This window comes from Juglans microcarpa x Juglans regia, chromosome 7S (genome assembly GCF_004785595.1).
Source record: "Juglans microcarpa x Juglans regia isolate MS1-56 chromosome 7S, Jm3101_v1.0, whole genome shotgun sequence".
NCBI classification, from domain to species: domain Eukaryota; kingdom Viridiplantae; phylum Streptophyta; class Magnoliopsida; order Fagales; family Juglandaceae; genus Juglans; species Juglans microcarpa x Juglans regia.
The window spans coordinates 5,948,978-5,969,056 of NC_054607.1; the positions used below are offsets into that span (position 1 = coordinate 5,948,978).

At 31.4% G+C, this 20,079-nt stretch overlaps 2 protein-coding genes across 2 annotated transcripts; one reads left to right on the forward strand and one right to left on the reverse strand.

The window, feature by feature from the left end:
• Positions 1 to 10,016: 10,016 nt before the first annotated feature.
• Positions 10,017 to 12,796, reverse strand: LOC121240511 (gibberellin 2-beta-dioxygenase 6-like). The gene is made up of 3 exons (XM_041137965.1): positions 12,250 to 12,796; positions 10,645 to 10,966; positions 10,017 to 10,332 (listed from the first exon to the last, which is right to left on the reverse strand). The coding sequence occupies exons 1-3, from the start codon at positions 12,729 to 12,731 to the stop codon at positions 10,102 to 10,104; spliced, it is 1,035 nt and encodes a 344-aa protein (XP_040993899.1). The 5' UTR covers positions 12,732 to 12,796; the 3' UTR covers positions 10,017 to 10,101.
• A 3,506-nt stretch (positions 12,797 to 16,302) lies between these two features.
• Positions 16,303 to 19,163, forward strand: LOC121240512 (PHD finger-like domain-containing protein 5A). Its single transcript, XM_041137966.1, has 2 exons — positions 16,303 to 16,428; positions 18,557 to 19,163. Exon 2 carries the CDS (start codon positions 18,582 to 18,584, stop codon positions 18,912 to 18,914), a length of 333 nt encoding a protein of 110 aa, XP_040993900.1. The 5' UTR covers positions 16,303 to 16,428; positions 18,557 to 18,581; the 3' UTR covers positions 18,915 to 19,163.
• Positions 19,164 to 20,079: the final 916 nt, after the last annotated feature.

Genomic DNA, 20,079 nt, shown 5'->3' on the forward strand with positions numbered 1-20,079 from the left:
AACTCCACAAATACAGACCAGACTTGACCGAAATTGATTTGGTTATATAAATGTGATATCAGAATCCGAAAGAAAAGGTCAAATGCATGAAAACCAAATAATTATGAACTTGGGGACCCCATTTCAATAATCTATAAATTGAGGACATGTCCAGGACTAGAAAAAAAAACAAGTGATTTGGATCATTCTAAATGATTTATTGGAACAAAAAAAAATAAAAAATAACATCGTACCAAGGTGACAAACTAGGACGTGCAGGCAGATGCAATGATTGGCCTAAAGTTTGATGATCCATAAAAATATTGTTTTGGCTTTAGAAAATCTCCTGTTTCTGTTGTGATGATTAGCCGACTAAAAAAGTCTTATCTTTTGCTCATTTCTGGATTTCTTTTCGACTTTAGCAAATTGGAAACAAGCGTCTCTATTTTTAATATCAAAACCTACTTCTCCAATGTCTAACTTGTGAGATTTCCATGAACAACAGACCGTCCTTGCTATATTTTGAACTTCCAATTATAAAAATTGCTACATATACAAAAAGATTATATAAAATTAAACTTAGAAATTAATGTGGTTTAATGTGATCCGTTAGATTTACTTTACAATAAAAATAACTTTTACAATTTAATGTACTATATCAAACCACTTCAATTTATAAATTTATTTTTATATAAGCTCTTTGTGTTATAAAATATTTCCCTTCAATAATTATTGGATTACTGGCTATGACTATTCTATAGCCAATGTGGATGACCCCTTACATCTGGCTACTCCGAAGAGACAACACATGTCAATCCATGTTAATCTTAAATAAAATTAAAAAGAAATATCAAATGTTTTCAAAGTCTGGATAACCTGGTATTTTTATGGCAATGCTAATTGCACTCACAAGTGATTTTTTCATCTGCAGATTATTTTCACTAAAATAAAATAAAACATAAGGAAAAAAAAGGGTGAAAAGCCAATAGATATAAGTTTTCTGTACATTTTTTTATGAGTACATTTAGTATTTTTCTATTTTTATTATTGTATAAATAAAATTACTTATATAAACACTATTTTAAGACTGCCTTATAATTACTCCAAATTTAAATACATATAAAGCTAGAACTTTGTTTCATTTCAGATTTATGCCGGAGAAGTCTGAATTACTAACATACAAAAGTTACTTGATTTTTTTATCACTAGTATTTTTCGATTTTTTTTTTCTTTCTACATCTCTATCTCCTAGGCGTAATATATAGACTGATAAATAACCTATTTTAATTTCTTATATTTGCATCAATATATATATAACAAATAAATTAAAATACTCCGATAATGGACATTTTATCGGATTAGCACAGCTATATATATATATATATAAAATTATATTCATACATTTTCATTCTTTTCTAATAATTCTCTGAAATATTCTCAAATTAACTTGTCAGAGCTTAATCTAGGCATAATAAATGATATTATGATACTCAAAAGTCAAATATGTGCTTCGGTTAGTAATATATCTCTATTTTTTTATTATATTTAAACACATTAAATCAAAATTTAAAATAAAAATTAAATTTAAAATAATATTATTTTATTACATAATTATATACAAGTTGTTTGTTACAGTAACTTTATAATTTTACTCTGTATTATGCAGGTCAAGTCCATTAATTTTTAATTGTAGGAAAGAAATCATGATAAATTTCATGACTGAAAGACAATATTACATTTTTGAATAAGAATAAAAGTAAAATAAGAGTATTCTTAATGATTTATCTAAATTTCTATATAAAATAACTAATAAAAAACTCACTTTTAAAAAAAAAAACATTAACTAACTATTTTTTGTAATACACCATACTTCTACTTATTTATTATTTCTCTACATCATTTAAATATTCTCTCTATTTTTTTTTAAATTTTTATCAAGTTTTGCAAAATTGCTAACACGGGTATACTTCTTTTTATTAAAATAAAATATTCTAATAATAATGTAATTTTATTATATATGTTTATAAATAAAAGTGTAAATGTGAAAAATATAAAGAAAGATTATGAAAAATAAATAAAAAATAGAAAAATGCTTACATAGATGAATAATGGGTGTTAAATGCAGATAAACACCTTAGCTCATATAAAGCTAGAACTTTGTTGCATTTCATGTTTAGGCCAGAGAAATTTGAATTAATAATAGACAAAAGTGAATAGACAAACACGCCAAGATTTATGCGGATTAGATCACCAGAGTTACTCAAGTTTTTATTCACAGATTCCTTCCTTTTTGCTGTATATTTGAGCTATTATACGTCACATACTTGTACATTTATTTCTTTCCTTGTATGAGCCTCAAGTGGCCAAACGTATACTCTGTAATTCTGTATTTTAAGGTCAATATACGGCAATTCACGTTTACATGGTATCAAGAGCCAATCATAATTACATTCAAAATGTCATCTTCTTCAACCTCGTCAATCTCGGTTGTGAGCAATATTTCATCTTCTGAATTTTTCTCCACCAAAGCAAACCTACCTAAAATTTTTATCAAGTTGGCATCTATAAACTACTTACTCTAGAAAGTAAAAGTTGTCTTTGTTCTTTGAGGACATGGTCTTTTCAGTTATGTTACAAATGAAGTACCTCGTCCACCAAACACCATTGCTGACGAAAATGGTGTTCAAAATCCGAACCCAACAGCAACAATGTGGCTGCGTATTGATCAACTGATTATGAGATGGATCAATATTTCACTTTCAGATATTCTACTCTCACAAGTGATAAATTGTGAGACTGTAAGTGATGCGTGGGACGCACTTGAGACGTTGTATGGTCGACATACATGTGATCGTGTATAACAGATGCGAGGTGAGTTGCAAGTACTCACAAAAGGAACCTCTTCCATGGAGGAATATTTGCACAAGGCCAAAGCTTTGGCCCTTTCTCTGTGTGGTGCAAGGAAGTTAATGGATGATGAAGATTTCATCATCTGCTTGCTACAGGGTCTAGGACCTGAATTTGATCTAATTGTGGCTGCTATCAATGCACGAGACAATTTTCTAGCACTTGAAAACGTGATTAGCAAATTGAGAGACTTTGATATACGTCTCTCATCCTCTCGCAATAATTCAACCTCTGCAATGGCGTTGAATACAACTCGGAACACAAGTTTCAAACAACGAGGTGGTCTGTCATCTCGAGCTCGTGGAAGAAATCTAAATTCTCGTGCTCGTGGGAATAACAAGTCCTATGAAAAATTCTCCCCTGGACGTGGTCAATAGCATATCAATCGTGGCTCTACTCATGGTTGACATACCTCAAGAATTACTTGTTTTTGGTGTGGAGGACCGAATTAAAAACTGATAATTGTTGTGCATCTGATGAAGAAGTGGAAAAATACCAAGCATTCATTGCAGTCAAAAAGGAAAAATATCACAGTAGCAAATCAGCACATGACTCCTGTTCAAACGAAAAAACAATATATTCTTCCATATAAGGGTACTAATATGGTTATGGTTGGTAATGGCTCTAACCTCTATATTTTTTGTATTGAGAATACATATGTGCCTAATACAAAGTTTTTCTTAAAGAACACACTTATTGCTCCTGCTCTCCAAAAGAAATTACTTTCGGTCTCTCAATTTACAGCTGACAATCATTACTCTTTTGTGTTCTATTCATGGGGCTTTGTCATCAAGAATCTAAAGACGAACCAAGTTATACTTAGAGGACTCGTAAAAGATGGATTATACCCCTTGCATTCTTGAATATCCAATACATCTCTAGTTACTTTCGTGTCAACAAAGGTGTCGGCAAACTTATGGCATGCTAGACTCGAACATCCAAACACCAGAATTATTCAACCTTTGTTGCATTTGCTTCCAACTTTAAATAAAAAGATCTTGCTTTTTGTGAGAGTTGCACTTTAGGAAAATCTACAAAATTGCCTTTTCATGCTCGTCAATCTCATGCGTCAACTTTTCTTCACACCTTACATATGCATGTATGGAGCCCTGCGCCTATTATTTCATCAAATGGATTTGGATTTATTTGATCATTGTGAATGAATATTCTCATTACATTTGGCTATTTTTGATGTCCAGAAAATCTAATGTGATTTCCATTCTTCCAAACTTTCTTAACTTAATGGAAAATTAATTTAAAATATAGCCAAAAGTTATTCAAAGCGATGGGGGCAGGGAGTTCGTAAATCAAACTCTAACAAATTATTTCTTAACTCAAGGAATAATTCAACGTTTATCTTGGCTTGAAACTTTGAAACAAAATGGTTTCGCAAAGAATCGTCATCGTCATCTTGTTGATACTGCCTTAACTCTAATGTCACATACTTCATTTCCAAAGAATTTATGAGCGGATGCTTACGGCAACATTCTTAATAAATAGGTTGCCAACTCAAACTCTCAATGGTAAATCTCCATATTAGATAGTGTTTGATACTACTCCTTCATACAAAATCTTAAGAGTGTTTGGTTGTGCATGTTACCATTATCTTACTCCATTTGGTAGATTAAAACTTGATCCCAAATCCATTCCTTGTGTATTTATCGTCTACTCCTCTCATCACAAAGGTTATCGATACATGGATTTAAAAACAGGCAAGGTGTATATATCCATACACGTAGTCATTAACGAAATCAGTTTTCCTTTCTCCTCATTTGTGTAAGCCCAATCAACTAAGAATTATTTTTTTTTCAAAAAAAGGACTCTACCTAAGAGTCTTATACACTAGCAAAGTCACAACATCTCTAATTCTATAAGGCAAGAATCCATGTCAAACATGGTTGTAGACTCAGGACATCTCACAACTTCAATAGGCTAGCCATTGATCCCTGCTACCAAAAGTCAAGAGCAACAAGTGCCTTAACAAGAATCTGTCAACATAGATAACAATCAGGTCACTAGAACTCATCACATGGTAACTCGATCACAGGATGGCACAAGAAGACCTAAGGTTTTTCTATCAACAAAACATGTTGTGCCTCAATGTTTTCTTGCAGATTTGAAATCAATACTAGTTGAGCCGAAAACATATAAAATGGCATTGAAAGATCCGAACTGGCAGCAAGCTATACAATTGGAAATTAATGCTCTCCATGAAAAGAGAACATGGACACTTGTGCTTTCATCATTACAAATGAATCTTGTACCAAGTAAATGGGTGTTCAAAGTAAAAACTATACCAGATGGCTCTCTTGAACGATACAAGGCATGCCTTGTTACAAGAGGATTCAATCTGTTGCAAGGACTAGATTATGAGGAGACATTTAGCCCCATTGTTAAATCAGGAACCATTTGATTAATTCTTACTTTAACTTTATTAAATGGGTGGTCCTTGAAGCAGCTCGATGTGAGTAATGCATTCTTGCATGGAGACTTGCAAGAGAAGGTTTTTTTTTCTACTCAACCTCAAGGTTTTGAAGATCCAATGCATCCGAAATATGTTTGTCGTCCACATAAAACAATATATAGTTTAAAACAGGTACTTCGAGCATGGTACCTCAAGTTCAGCAATTACATATGTCAAATGGAATTTCAAAGATGCCCCTATGATAATTCCTTTTTTTTCGACTAGAAGGTTTAGAAATTATCATTCTATTAATATATGTAGACGATATAATTTTGACAAGATCATCAAGTTCATTTATTGAGAAGATCATTGCTCATTTATCTACAGTTTTCCATATGAAGAATCTCAAAGATTTACATTTATTTCTTGGAGTACAAGTTACTCGAGAATTGGACTCAATGAGCTTATCTCAAACCAAATATCTATTAAACTTGCTACAAAAGTATAGTTTTGATGGAGCTAAACCAGTGACAACGCCACTAGCAGCTAATGTATCTCTGACTGCGCATAAAAGAGATATTTTGGATGATCCAACGCAATACCGCAAGAAGATAGGCACACTACAATATTTAACGTTGACAAGGTCGGATGTTGCATTTGCTGTGAACTATGTTTGTTAATTCATGCAAACACCAAGAGTTCCTCATCTAATTGCCATTAAATGAATTTTTCAGTTTCTCAAAGGAACACTAAATCTGAAACTTCGACTCACAAAAACATCGGCTAATTGCATGCATTTTGTGATGTTGACTAGGCTGGATCAAATGATGATTGAAGGTCAACCACTAGGTTCGTGATTTTTCTTGGAGATAATTTGCTATCTTGGTGGGCCAAGAAACAAACAACTATCGCACGATCAATAGCCGAAGCAGAATACCGTGCACTGGCTTCTACAACTGTCGAAATCATGTGGTATATGAATCTGAAAAAAATATATATATAGGATATAAATTGTCACCACCGATTTTGCATTCGGATAATATAAGTGCCATCAACATGACCAAGAACCCAGTTTTTCATCATTGAACAAAGCATATTGAAATAAATGTATATTTTGTTCGAGAGCAAGCTGTAAGAGGTCTAGTTGAGTTACATCACATTCCAGGAAACAATCAAATAGCATATAGCTTTATGAAGCCACTTTGCAATCCGAAGTTTGACAATCGAAGCAAGGTCTTCGTCGAACCAATTCTTGAGGGGGAATGAAGAGACAAACACGCCAAGATTTATGCAGATTAGATCACCAGAGTTACTCCAGTTTTTATTTACAGATTCCTTCATTTTTGCTGTATATTTGAGTTGTTATATATTACTTACTTGTACATTTATTTCTTTCCTTGTATGAGCCTCAAGTGACCAAACGTATACTCTGTAATTCTGTATTTAAAGATCAATATACCATTAATGCCAAACACGACAATTCACATTTACAAAAAGTTTATTCTTTTGTCACTTGCTAGTATTTTTTTTATTTTTTATTTCTCGTTCTACATCTCTATCTGCTAGGCATAATATGCAGATTGATAAATAATCTATTTTAATTTCTTATATTTGCATCAATAAATATATATATATATATATATATATATATATATATATATATATATATAAAACATTAAAGCCATCGATAATGGATTCTGACAGTAGATAGGTTTTTTTTTTTACTCGGGACATTTTATCGGATTAGCACGACTATATATTTATAAATATATATCTATAAATTATATTCGTACATTTTCATTCTTTACCAATAGCTCTCCGAAATATTCTCAAATTGACTTGTCAGACGTTATCTAAGTGTAATAAATGATACTCGAAAGTTAAAGGGTTTTATTATACATCAACTATTATTCATCCTTACAGCTCACACCTGACAATTTTTTCTTTCTTTTTACATAAGATGTGTGGTGTGTAATAAATCTATTCACACCTGACAGAATAGTAAATAGTAACTGATGGGAAGATTAATTCAAAGTCAAATATATGCTTTGGTTAGTAATAAATCTCTATTTTTTTATTATATTTAAACACATTAAATCAAAATTAAAAGTCAAAATTCATGATAAATTCCATGACTGGGAGACAATATTACATTTTTGTATAAGAATAAAAGAAAAATAAGAGTATTCCTAATAATTTATCTAAATTTTTATATCAATTAACTAATCAAAAACCCACTTTTTTTTAGAAAAAAAAAAACTTTAACTAATTAACTATTTTTTGTATACACCATACTTCAACTTATTTATTATTTCTCTACATCATTTAAATATTCTTTCTATTTTTTTTAACTTTTTATCTTTTTATCACATTTCGCAAAATTGCTAACACGGGTATACTTCTTTTTATTAAAATAAAATATTATAATAATACTATAATTTTATTATATATGTTTATAAATAAAAGTGTAAATGTGAAAAATATAAAGAAAGATTATGAAAAATAAATAAAAAATAGAAAAATGCTTAGATAGATGAATAGTAGTGGGTTTTAAATGTAGATAAACACTTTAGCTCATATAAAGCTAAAACTTTGTTGCATTTCAGATTTATGCCGGAGAAATCTGAATTAATTATTGACAAAAGTTATTTTATTTTTCTATCACTAGCCAATATTTTTTTATTTTTTCTCTCTTTCTACATCTCTATCTCCTAGGCATAGTATACGGACTGATAAATAACCTACTTTAATTTCTTATATTTGCATTTATATATATATAACATTAAAGCCACCGATAATAGATTCCGACAATAGATAGGTGTGTTTTACTCGGGACATTTTATAGGATTAGCACGACTATATATATATATATATATATATATATATATATATATATATATATAAATTATATTCGTACATTTTCATTCTTTTTCAATAGTTCTCCAAAATATTCTCAAATTGACTTGTTAGATGTTATCTAAGCGTAATAAATGATACTCAAAAGTCAAAGGATTTTGTTATACATCAGTCATTATTCATCATTACACTTCACACCTAATAATTTTTTCTTTATTTTTTCATAAAGTGTAAGGTGTAGAGTAGTAAATAGTAACTGATGAAAAGATTAATTCAAAGTCAAGTATGCACTTCAGTTAGTAATAATCTCTATTTTTTATTATATTTAAACATATTAAATTAAAATTCATGATAAATTTCATGACTGAGAGACAATATTACATTTTTGTATAAGAATAAAAGTAAAATAAGAGTATTCCTAAAATTTATCTAAATTTCTATATAAAATAACTAATAAAAAACTCACTTTTTCAAAAAAAAAAAAAAAATTGAACTAACTATTTTTTGTAATACACCATACTTCAACTTATTTATTATTTCTTTACATCATTTAAATATTCTTTCTTTCTTTTTTTAAACTTTTTATCTTTTTGTCACGTTTTGCAAAATTGCTAATACGGGTAGACTTCTTTTTATTAAAATAAAATATTTTAATAATACTGTAATTTTATTATGTTTATAAATAAAAGTGTAAATTTGAAAAATATAAAGAAAGATTATGAAAAATAAATAAAAAATAGAAAAATGCTTACATAGATTAATAGTGGGTGTTAAATGTAGATAAGCACTTTAGCTAATATGTAATTTACATTATTTTGATATATAATTCATCATTTTACTTAAATTTGAAAAATAATAAACGAGCCATTGAAAGTACTCTAAAATATTATGAATGTATCATTTTCCACCCAAAAAAATAATTTATTCGTGAAATATTACATAAAAAAGGGACAAAAATAAGTGAGATTTTTCATTGAGTGGAGACGTACGGACAACAGTGATATGTTCAATAACTGGCCAATGTTCTCATGAGGCCTGCATGCTCAGCTCTACTCGGCCTGTATTTGTATATTATATAAGATAAACACCAACTTGTGCTAAATTTATGCTAAACGACGATTCCTTTTATAGATTCCCACCAACTGATTCATTTGTTTAATTGTGAGCAAAAATAAAATAAAATAAAACACCTTTGTACCAATTGTCAATGATCAGCAGCCCCTCAGTGCTAGAGGAGGGCTAGCTGATAAAAATAATTCATTTTTATGTTAATATTTGTGGAAAAATTTAAAAAATTTATAATGATGAGATGAGATGAGATGAGATGTTTTCACTATCTAAACGGGCACCAGTGACCTTTATTTTTATTTTTATTTATAATGGTACTCTAAATTAGATTTGTAAACTTAAAATAAAAGCTTATAACTAAATGCAGCTTGATATAGTAGTATATATTAGATTATTAAACACTACTTTATGTAAAATAGATGTGACATATCATATTAACTCACGTCAATTTATAAACTTGTTTTTATAAGATTACTTTGTAAATCTAGCACTTCTCCTCAAAATATTACTGTGATTAGAATCAATAAAATATCAAATGTAACAGAATCTTGAACTTTTTTTTTTTTCCTACTTTTAAGCATCTTCTAATGTGTTTGCAGATTGGACACCATCAAATAAATGTCAAGGAAGTGAGAGTAAGGTTGTGTTGGATATTGAGGCATTCTTAGGTATTCTGTAAATAATAGTAAAAAAGTAATAATATAATATTAAATAATAATAAATAATAGTGAAAAGTAAGTAAAAAATAACAATAAAATAATAAATAATAGTAAAATATTTTGATAATATTCTCACTAAAACCTTCTTATTCATGTTATCCAAAAACAAAAAGAAAAGAAACTATTTTTTGCATGTCCTATTGAGCATTGTTTGCAAGTCCATTGGGCTTAAGAGGCCCGAGTAAGCTTGAAATTTCTAAGCCCAACTTTAAACCCAAGGGTCTTCAATTCTTCTTGCACTCGTGCTCGGAAATCAGTGTATGTAAAGGGCTTGTACTTGGAACTCCGAATCACACTGCCTTCATCTGGGAACACAAAGTAGCAGATTGAGATCCTCTCTTTCTGTTTGTTTAGCTTGACTCTGTGCTCCGCACTCTTGTACTCGTCGTTGCTTATTGCCTATAATCAAATCTCATCATCAACCAAAAACAAAATAATCCAATGAATCATCGATGAATGTATTTTGTTTTATGTTAGAAAAAAACGTTTTAACTACAAAGAGATCTCACAAACTGACGTGATTTCATGTTATCTTAAGAGCGGTGTTATTCATCATCTTGAATTTTATCATCTCAGCTATATCAACTGATATGTCACATTTTAAGCATCTCCATACCACGTCAGCTAATGTTATGTACCGAAGATGATAAAATTCAAGATGAAAAATAAATAATCTTCTTTATCCTAAAAGAAGCACTTAGGATTAGGAACCTGCATCATATCTCCAAGATTGACGAGTAGAGTGTTGGACAAAGGTTTAACTTGGAGCCATTTATTGTCTTTGAGGACTTCGAGTCCACCCACTTCGTATTGGCTCAAAATGGACAACACTGAGCTATCTGTGTGCGCGTCTAGGCCCCATGTGGAGTTAGCCATGGAGTGTAGTGGGTAGCGGTAAATACGTACATATCCTGTGGATTCCGATAGATTGGACTTGACTTCTTCTAAATTCAGATTGAGTTTCATCACCATTGCCTCAAATATGGTGGTAGCAAGTCTAGCCAGATGCTTTCCATATTCTTCTAGCAGTAATCTTCATGTGACGCATATAGAATTAAACATAAAAGAATAATGGAACTAAATAAATGATGAAAAGTTTATATTTTGAAGCCGGTGTGTGGAACACGTACATCTACTAAAGTACTTACATGACTTAATTTATTTAGAAGATACATTTTAAAATTTAAATCTTACAAATTAAATCTTATTATTAAGTGATATGGATGGTTTGTTCTACACACTGTCTTGAGAATAAAATAACTCATAAATCATATTGAGCATTAAAAAATAAAAAATTGATAATGCATTTAGACAGCTAGATTTAGGAAGAGAATTTAGTTTGGTTTCCTTTAAAATTCGAATCTCCTATTTAGATCATAGATTAATATTTGAAGAGTCAAATTTAAACCATTATTTAACATTGATTTCAAATTCCATTAAATTTAAAAATTGTCATTTCAAATTTATTTATTTAAAGGAAAATGATATAGTAAGACGACCGATATTACAATCCATTTACAACTAAGTATTAAATAATTATTTTATCATGTATTGTCAGGAAAATAATTTTGAATTAAAGTGACAGAAATAATTTTTTAATATAAAATTGTAGATAAGTTATAGAGTAATTGGTATTGCATCTTGCCGTTATTTAAAACCTAAACCTAAATCCAAATACAAACCTATCAACAAATTTTGCTTTATCTCACTTCTTTTCGTGTTGCATTGAAAAATGCTATTTATATTTATAAGTACATAACAATATGTCATGTATCAGTATTGGATATGTTCAAGATTAAAAAATTTAAAATTTGAATTCAGAAACAAAATCCGATAAAATGAATCTTGTACGTAAAATTATAAATATACGTAGTACAATTCTTATTGTATTTATACATAAATAGTAGAGAATTGCTACATACATAAAGAGATTATACAAAATAAACTCATAAATTAATGTAATTGCATAGAATCCGTTAGATTTACTTTACAATCTCATGTACCACATCAGCTTGTGAGTTTATTTTTGTATAACCCCTTTGTGTCTACAATATTTCTCTAAATAGTAACATCTTAAGATTCTTCCGTACATATCCTTTGACAAAGATAAGTTAGTTTCACTTCACTAGTTATCGCAATCAAACCCGTGAGAATTAAGGATTCGTTTGTTAGATGAGAGAAAATGAGATGAGATAAAAAAGACATTTGAACCGTCTAATCTTTCTACTTTATTGTCCATCAATATCTTTCCCATGCAATCACCATTTACGGTAAAAAAGAATGAAAATTGTTATTGCTCCAACGAGAAAGGTGTACCTGAAAGAAGCAAGTACGGGATCTTCAGGTTCCAGCTGCGAGAGTGGACCAAGAGGAACATTGAACCCTTCAACCCAGCTAATACTCTTCTGGGGGCCTCTCAGTAGGGCTGCACCCGATGGAGTAAGGGCAGGGGTGCCCCAAAAGTACGACAAAGGGCTGCCAAAGAGGCTCTGCTTGAATTCGAATGAAAGAGAAAAAAGCTTGCTGGCATGGTCTTGAAGCTGGCTCAAAAGAGCAGGAGGAATCCCATGGTTGACTAAACGAAAAAGACCCCAATCTCTGCAAGCTTCTCCGAGACTGTCAAGGCTTAAGCATTGGAGATCGATGACAGGTATGGGGTCGGAATCTGGGATGTCGACGTTGTTGATAGCATCAGCAACCGCGGTGTCGAAGTTCTGGTTCTGGCTCTCCGGCCGCCGGCGAAAGATAGGAGGGTAAGACTCAAAGTTAACTTCTGCAGAATTAGATAATTCAGACATGTTTTGCAGTTTTCACTCTGCAAAACTCTTTCAACCCAGAATATATAAGAATATTGGTAGCAAGGAAAGGGACTTCATAGTACATACAAAAAAGGTCAAGTTTATTGTAGGAAAGGGACCACGACCACGTTGGATGCAGGCCCATACTTTTGATACGTGCCCTCCAGCTGGTCCCTCGCTCCCCATATCTTGGCTTTAATCGAATACAGCGTTAACGGTTCCAAAAGCTAGTTCCATCTTTAGTACTTTCTGAATTGCGTGTGAAGATTCAAGAATGTGAAATGGCCATATCATATGATGCCTATATGCATGATTGCTGAGCGCAAGTGGGGATGGTTAGGTGAAATTTGGAAAGGGAAAGGGGATGGAAGATTTTGGGACCTTGTTATTCGTCATGAAATGATATTTGTAATTTTGTAGTTTTGTGCCTCGTTTGGATCTTTAAATGTGTTCAGCCAATCGGGTTCTGTTTTAGATCTATCTAAATATCTAAACAGACAACTTTCAAATCACTAAATATTACTCAATTCAAAACCTTTTTATACATGAGACTTATAACTTTTTTTAACTCAACACATCTTTACCACGTAGGACCCACCACCTTTTTTAATTTTCCATAAATACATTTAAACTCATATTAATTCAAACACATCTTAGCTGGTCCTCACGAAACTCATACTACCATATCAACTCACTACTATTCATAAAGAATTCAACTCATCTAAACTCAGCTCAACATCTAAACGGAACCTTAGAGTGCAAGTTTGCTGTTTTACACTCTTTTATTTTTTTAAAAAAGTAGGTAATTACTCATATGAAAAATCAATTTTTAATGGATCTAACTTTTTTCAAATAGAATACACGAAGTTTGCATCTAACTTAGGATTATATCTAACATTACTCTTATTTGATAGAAAACTACTATTATCCGCTCTAGTTATCATGTTCACTTTGCCCCATTTACGTTGCACCACCACTTGGTGCCAAACAAAATGGAGGCCATAATTACAAAAAAAAAAAAAATGAAGACCGGATCTTAGGTTTTATTTATTCTTTTTATGTTTGTGTTTTTAATTTTTATTATTTTTTTAATAAACCACGTGGCACTATATCACGTTAATATTGAGACAAATGGAGCGATATAACTAGATCAACGACATGGTAGCATTTCTTTATATGATATGTAATGTATGAATAGTTGGATGTATTAGAAAATAATAATAATAAACATATTACCTTTAATATGTAATTAAGTAATTTAATTCATTTTTATATGACCATAAAGCTAAAACTCAATAACAATCAATTAGATTGCATTTGGATGGAAGAATTTGGATGAAGGTTTCAAATCAACCATGATGTCAAATCTAAACCATTCTAACTACTGTTATGATCTAAAGGTAAAAGGTAAAACTAAATTAAGAAAAATTGTTATTTATTATCTTTTCAATTATCATCTTTCTATCGATATTAAATAAATAATGATAAATATTTTTTTAATAATTTGATCAATTCATGGCTGCTCGTAACTATTCATGGCACTAACTTAAATTTTCCTATTAAAAATAGATCTTTGAATTTTGATCTTTTTTATTTTCGTTAGTTTAGTTATCATTCTCAATAAACTCAGTCCCCCTTGACAAATTGCAATAGCTTTCGGGCCTCGTTTGCATTCAAAATCCACCTCAACTCATCTCATCTTATTTCATCATTACAATTTTCTCAAATTTCTACATAAAATATAATAAATAATTCAACTTTTATTTTACTATTCACAAACCATCTCAACTCATCTCAAAATACTTCTGATCTAACTCTTTTGATTGTTGGTTATACAAAGTAGAACATAAATGTTACTTCTCATCTTCAATTTTATTATTTCAGCCATATATATATATATAGTAATGTCATGTATTTTAAGTAATATTTTATATCAACCATTAAAATGGAAAATCACTTAAAACACGTGCGCATCAACTGTTATGATATTTGGAGATTACAAGTTTAAAACGAAAAATATCTTCTCCATATAAAGGTGTAACTGGTCCAATCCGATTTTATATAAATTTTGGAAGGTCCGAATCGGTACATACTAATTTTAAAAATTGGATCAATTCATCACTAAAACTGAAATTTTTGATTTTTTCAATTTCAATTCGGTCCGGTTTAACCTTTATACATGTGGTACTATATAAGTTTATTATTATAACTTTTCTAATACTAAATTTAATTATTAGAACTTAGTATTTATTATTAACAATTACTGATTCATTAATATCCAATTATATTCGTATAGTATCAGTAGTAGTGCATGTCTAACTTATTATTGAAATTAATAAACTTGAATAATAAGATTAAAATTTTATATTATATTAATTAACAATTTAGCATATAATATATATGTATATATATAATATAATATAAAAATTATATAGAATATAAAAAATTAAAAATATATATACTAATCTGGTTTAGTTTAAATTGATTTTTGACCAGTTTTAATTCTTGAGAATCGATCTTACACTGGAGCGGTTACAAACCGGATCGAATCCATGGATACGATCCAAGTCAACTGGTTTCGATTTCTTTTATACCCTATTTCCGTACCATGAATTATTGAGAAGGGATTGGTCAAAAGGAAAATAATTAACTTACAGCTCTTACAACTCTCTCTCTCTCTCTCTCTCTCTCTCTCTCTCTCTCTCTCTATATATATATATATATATATATATATTTTTTTTTTATAACTTACAACTCTATATGAAATATGAAAGGTAAGTTTTATAAAATTAAAAGCTATATTTAATGAAGTGACATATATACTTTGTATTGGTTGACTAATAAGATTATTCTGCACAAAAACTATATATTCAAGCTGTAAATCTTTTTGTTGGTTGACATATTTATCAGGAAAGGCATTGATAGACCTACCCAGGATTTGACTTATCCTAACCAACGGTCAATCATTCATTTTCCCATTACTTTTATTTTGAGAAAAACATTTTTCACCATGTTAATCATAAATAATGGATGTTTCAAATTTTGTACTGCATCGATCAGCATGGTTGAAATTTTTCGTATCGACAATCTGATCGGTACAGATACTATACCTATTTTGTACTGGCCTAAATAACGGTAGCACCGGCCGTACCGGCCTCAATTTCGACATGTACCGACCTATATTTCGATCTGTACCGATTAATATTTTGACTTTTTTTTTTCAAACTACAAGTTTATTTTTTAATCTTCAATTCAGACTAAATTATTTATAATTTATATACATATGTATTTATATTTATATATAATTTATTTATATATAGATTATTATTTTAGAATATAATTTATATATATATTTATATATATAATTTATTTATATATTAATTATTTTAAAATGATATTAATATCAAAATATTTTATTTTAATGTTTTGACCATAAGGGTGTCTGATACGGTTTTGAAAACATTGGATTGGACTATTTGGATCTCGTTTCACTGCAGGAAGAAAACAAGGTACAATTTTTATTGAAAAAAGCCCCACCAATACGCTGGATTGTTCTACCACATTCCATGTTATTGTAAAGCAAAGTGGAAGGATAACATTTCTACTTTCCCCACTCCGCAGCTGCTTCTATATTACTACCGAAGGAGCTGAACAGCGTCATTCGCCCTCGCCGCACGTCAGAGACTCGTCGTCGCAGGTCCGTTGTGTATAATGAATATGATTCTTTTGTTCTCTTTCTCAGTATGATGTCTCGTTTTCGTAGCACTCTGGAGATATTGAGGTTTTGAGATCACAATCCTAGAAATTGCACATTGATGTTTGAATCAGAGAAACTAGCTGAATATCATCAAAAGATTTACGGAGGTCATAAAACCCAGTAGTATCTGTAGGTATATGCAAAACACGTGTATGCTGTGCGTGTCCTGCAGACACATACGTACGTTTTGTTGCGTTTTTAAGTATGTTTTGTGCTTGTGCATGCCTGTTAAATATCATTGTTAGAGTTTGAGGCAGTACCGTTTAAATATTTTCACTTTAGTTGGAGGAGATTAGATATTATTATTTCGTCGGGGCGGTAAATTTTTCTCTAAAGCAGAAGGTAAATGATAGGCGACAAGTGTTTGATGAAGTGCCGCATTGAAGGTTTGAGGTTAGATATGGTTGTGTTTAGGTTATTCTGAAACTAAATGTGTGGAACTAGACTGAGCGTATTGAGTGGTGTTGAGCACAAAAGGGGAAGAAGCTGGGAAAGAATGTTAGTGGTTGAGCGGAGCTTTTGGGACGTTGTGGCATGACGTCTTAGAACTTAGGTTTATAGGATTCTTTACAATCTGATTCCAAAAATTAAGGGAGTTATACGAGCTGTCGAAAGTTATTTGATGATTTACTACTACTGATTGTGGTTCATGTACTGTTAAGGTTGTATAATTGTTTTATTTCGGACACCCATTGTCCATGTATTGGACATGGTTAACCAAAAGAAAATAATATAAACTGGGTTTTCATTTAATCAAATTTTAGATATAACCATCAAGTTCTTTTTTTGATAAGTAATAAGATATAAATAAGACAGCATTCAAGTTCATCAACTGCTGTGAACTTGAGGACCTAAGAAGATCCTATTTTTCAATTTTTGTTATTGGCCCAATAGAAGAAGGAAAGATAATTTTTTTCCTCCATACCTCTTATAGGTTTTGTGTCATAGGAGTTCTGTCTTGGACCATGCCGATCAATGTATGTAGTAAATCTTTGTTTATAAGTAATTAATATTCTATTAATTTCACGGAGGGGCCCAGCCCGAGAATGCAGTAAGTTACAAGAGATTGCACCCATCTTGAGGGAAATTAGGAAAATACTCATCCTTAAAATCTACAAGGTTAGGAAAGTGAAGATTGTGATGTGCCGCCACCCAAAAATAGAGGCATTTAAATGTAGTTTTTCCAGCTCTGACACCATCATCTCCCATCATCATAGCACTGGACATTGCATTCCTCATAGAGACGCCACATTAAGTATAATGGAATCATTCTCCAATTTTTTTAAACAAAAAACAGTACTTTTCTGCCATGCAAGCCATAAACTCTACCGTCCTTTGAGGCATAAGCCACTCTATGAATGTCAAATACCACACAAAGCTCGAAGCACATCACAGTGAAGCAAGAGATAGCCAATTGATTCACTTGCATTTGTAGGTAAAAATAGTGGCACTGATCTGAGCCCACTATTTTCATTTTCTCTTTCCCTTTTCCTTTTGGAAAGCATTGAGTTTACTGCTGAACGGCAGTAGACTTCTGAAGGAACACACTCATTGACAAATAAAAATATTAAAAAAATCCATAAGGAAATTGCTTGGAGAAGAGCCTGGGTTTTGTTGCCTATACCATTTTTAGCCTCCTGTGAATTTCAGTTGGACTTTTTGACCTCTAGTTGTTCCCTACTTATTTTCTATCGCTAACTGTGGCTTGATTGGATAATTAGGGGGAAAGTTAGAAGTTTTATATTGAGCTATGTCATCAGATGATTGTCAGCTGTCTATCCAAGCAGTTGATGTTGCTCGATGTGTGTCCAATTTTACATGTTTTTTTTATTGGCACCGGGCATCTGAGAACAAAGTCAATGCTACATGTTAATATGCAAGGATTTGTTTGCTGGGGGACATACTCTGTCTTTTCTATTTCGAAACTGAGATGTTGATAAAAACATTAATATTTGCAATGTTTTTCTTTTTTGTTTGTATTTGAGATTTTCTTTCTTTTTGATTATATAATTCTACTAAAACATTCAATGCAGGGATTTTTGTCTGCTCTTTGCTTATTCCTATTCAGGAACTAAGAGCTTGTCGCAGAAAGCATGGCCAAGCATCATCCAGATTTGATTATGTGCCGAAAGCAGCCGGGAATTGCTATCGGACGCCTTTGTGAGAAATGTGACGGGAAGTGTGTAATCTGTGACTCCTATGTGCGCCCTTGCACACTGGTTCGCGTTTGTGATGAATGCAACTATGGGTCCTTTCAGGGTCGCTGTGTTATTTGTGGAGGAGTGGGAATTTCTGATGCCTACTATTGCAAGGAGTGTACGCAGCAGGAGAAAGATAGGGATGGATGTCCAAAAATTGTTAATTTAGGGAGTGCAAAAACAGACCTATTTTATGAACGCAAGAAATATGGTTTTAAGAAAAGATGATGAGTAGTGGAAAGACATATATCCGTCGCTTTTAAACTGCCTTGCTTTTCTGTTGCTCTGCTTGAGATGATGATCCTTGATGTGTGTTGATCCTCCAGATGACGAGCATAGCATAAACATATATGCTTCTTTTTTAGACTACTTTTATGTACTTCAATATCGATGAAGATGACAGAATTTGAAATGTTGGAGCTTTGTTAAGGTCTTGTGTGTATGCTCATAGACATTACCAAGTTTTCATTTGCTGAACTCTGAAGTTTTCATTCCCTCATCTTTTAACTACCTGTTACCTCTACAATATATCTTTGTTGGTGAATGCTCTCTCTCATTTAGGACTATTTTCCTGTGTGCGCGAGCTTCCCCAATATTGATATATTGACTATCGTTGTTAATGCTTAAATTTGTACAACAGGCTAGTACATGAGAAAGAGTCATCCCCGGCCCATGATTGAGATTCAGGCGTCAATACGTTGTTATGGTCGTTCATCCATGGCAATAAATAATATGCGAAATGTAAATAAGAGAGAGACACGTAGATTTACGTGATTTGACATAAAGGTTTACGTTCATGGGTCGTTTGGGAGTGAAATCTAATGGATGATTGTACAGTCTCTCATGACCTCACATATTTCCCAATACAATGCAAAAAAGTAGGAAATCTGGAGGTTGAAGGAGATGCTATCCTTCTCAAGATAGAAGATTTTTTGAGTCATTATGCGTAGTGTCCTCAAATCTGAGGAGATCCCCTTCCTTTATTGAGGTTTTTTTTCCTTCTTTGGAGTGATTACATAATACTTGCCTTATGAAGTCATTTTCCTGTATGTGTTTGAGTCAACTTGTTTTATTTATTCTTGGCCTTATATGTGGTCTTGATTCTTGGCCTTATCTTTAGACTTGATTCTTGGTTGTTGATTTTTATGAATCCACCCCCATTTTTTTATTGTATTTTGTCCATTAGTTACGTCTTGCGCCTTAAGTTAGAAACTTGTTCTGTTAGTCGAAGGGTAGAGTGTTTACTTTTGATTTTCTGTTTTCTGATTGAAAATGTAACACCCCGGTCTCGCACGGGTCGGAGAGTTACTTCCTAACACTTAAATTCACCTTTCAACAATATAAACAAAAATAGACTCCAAATTCCCAATATCATATAGAAAATTCGATTCAA

Bases quoted from the DNA above. Each gene is read 5' to 3' on its own strand.
- LOC121240512 (XM_041137966.1), top strand. From the start codon at position 18,582: ATGGCCAAGCATCATCCAGATTTGATTATGTGCCGAAAGCAGCCGGGA.
- LOC121240511 (XM_041137965.1), bottom strand. From the start codon at position 12,731: ATGTCTGAATTATCTAATTCTGCAGAAGTTAACTTTGAGTCTTACCCT. The intron at 10,967-12,249 runs GTACACCTTTCT...CGTCACATGAAG, and splicing joins CCCGTACTTGCTTCTTTCAG to ATTACTGCTAGAAGAATATG. The intron at 10,333-10,644 runs GTTCCTAATCCT...ATTTGATTATAG, and splicing joins ATCTTGGAGATATGATGCAG to GCAATAAGCAACGACGAGTA.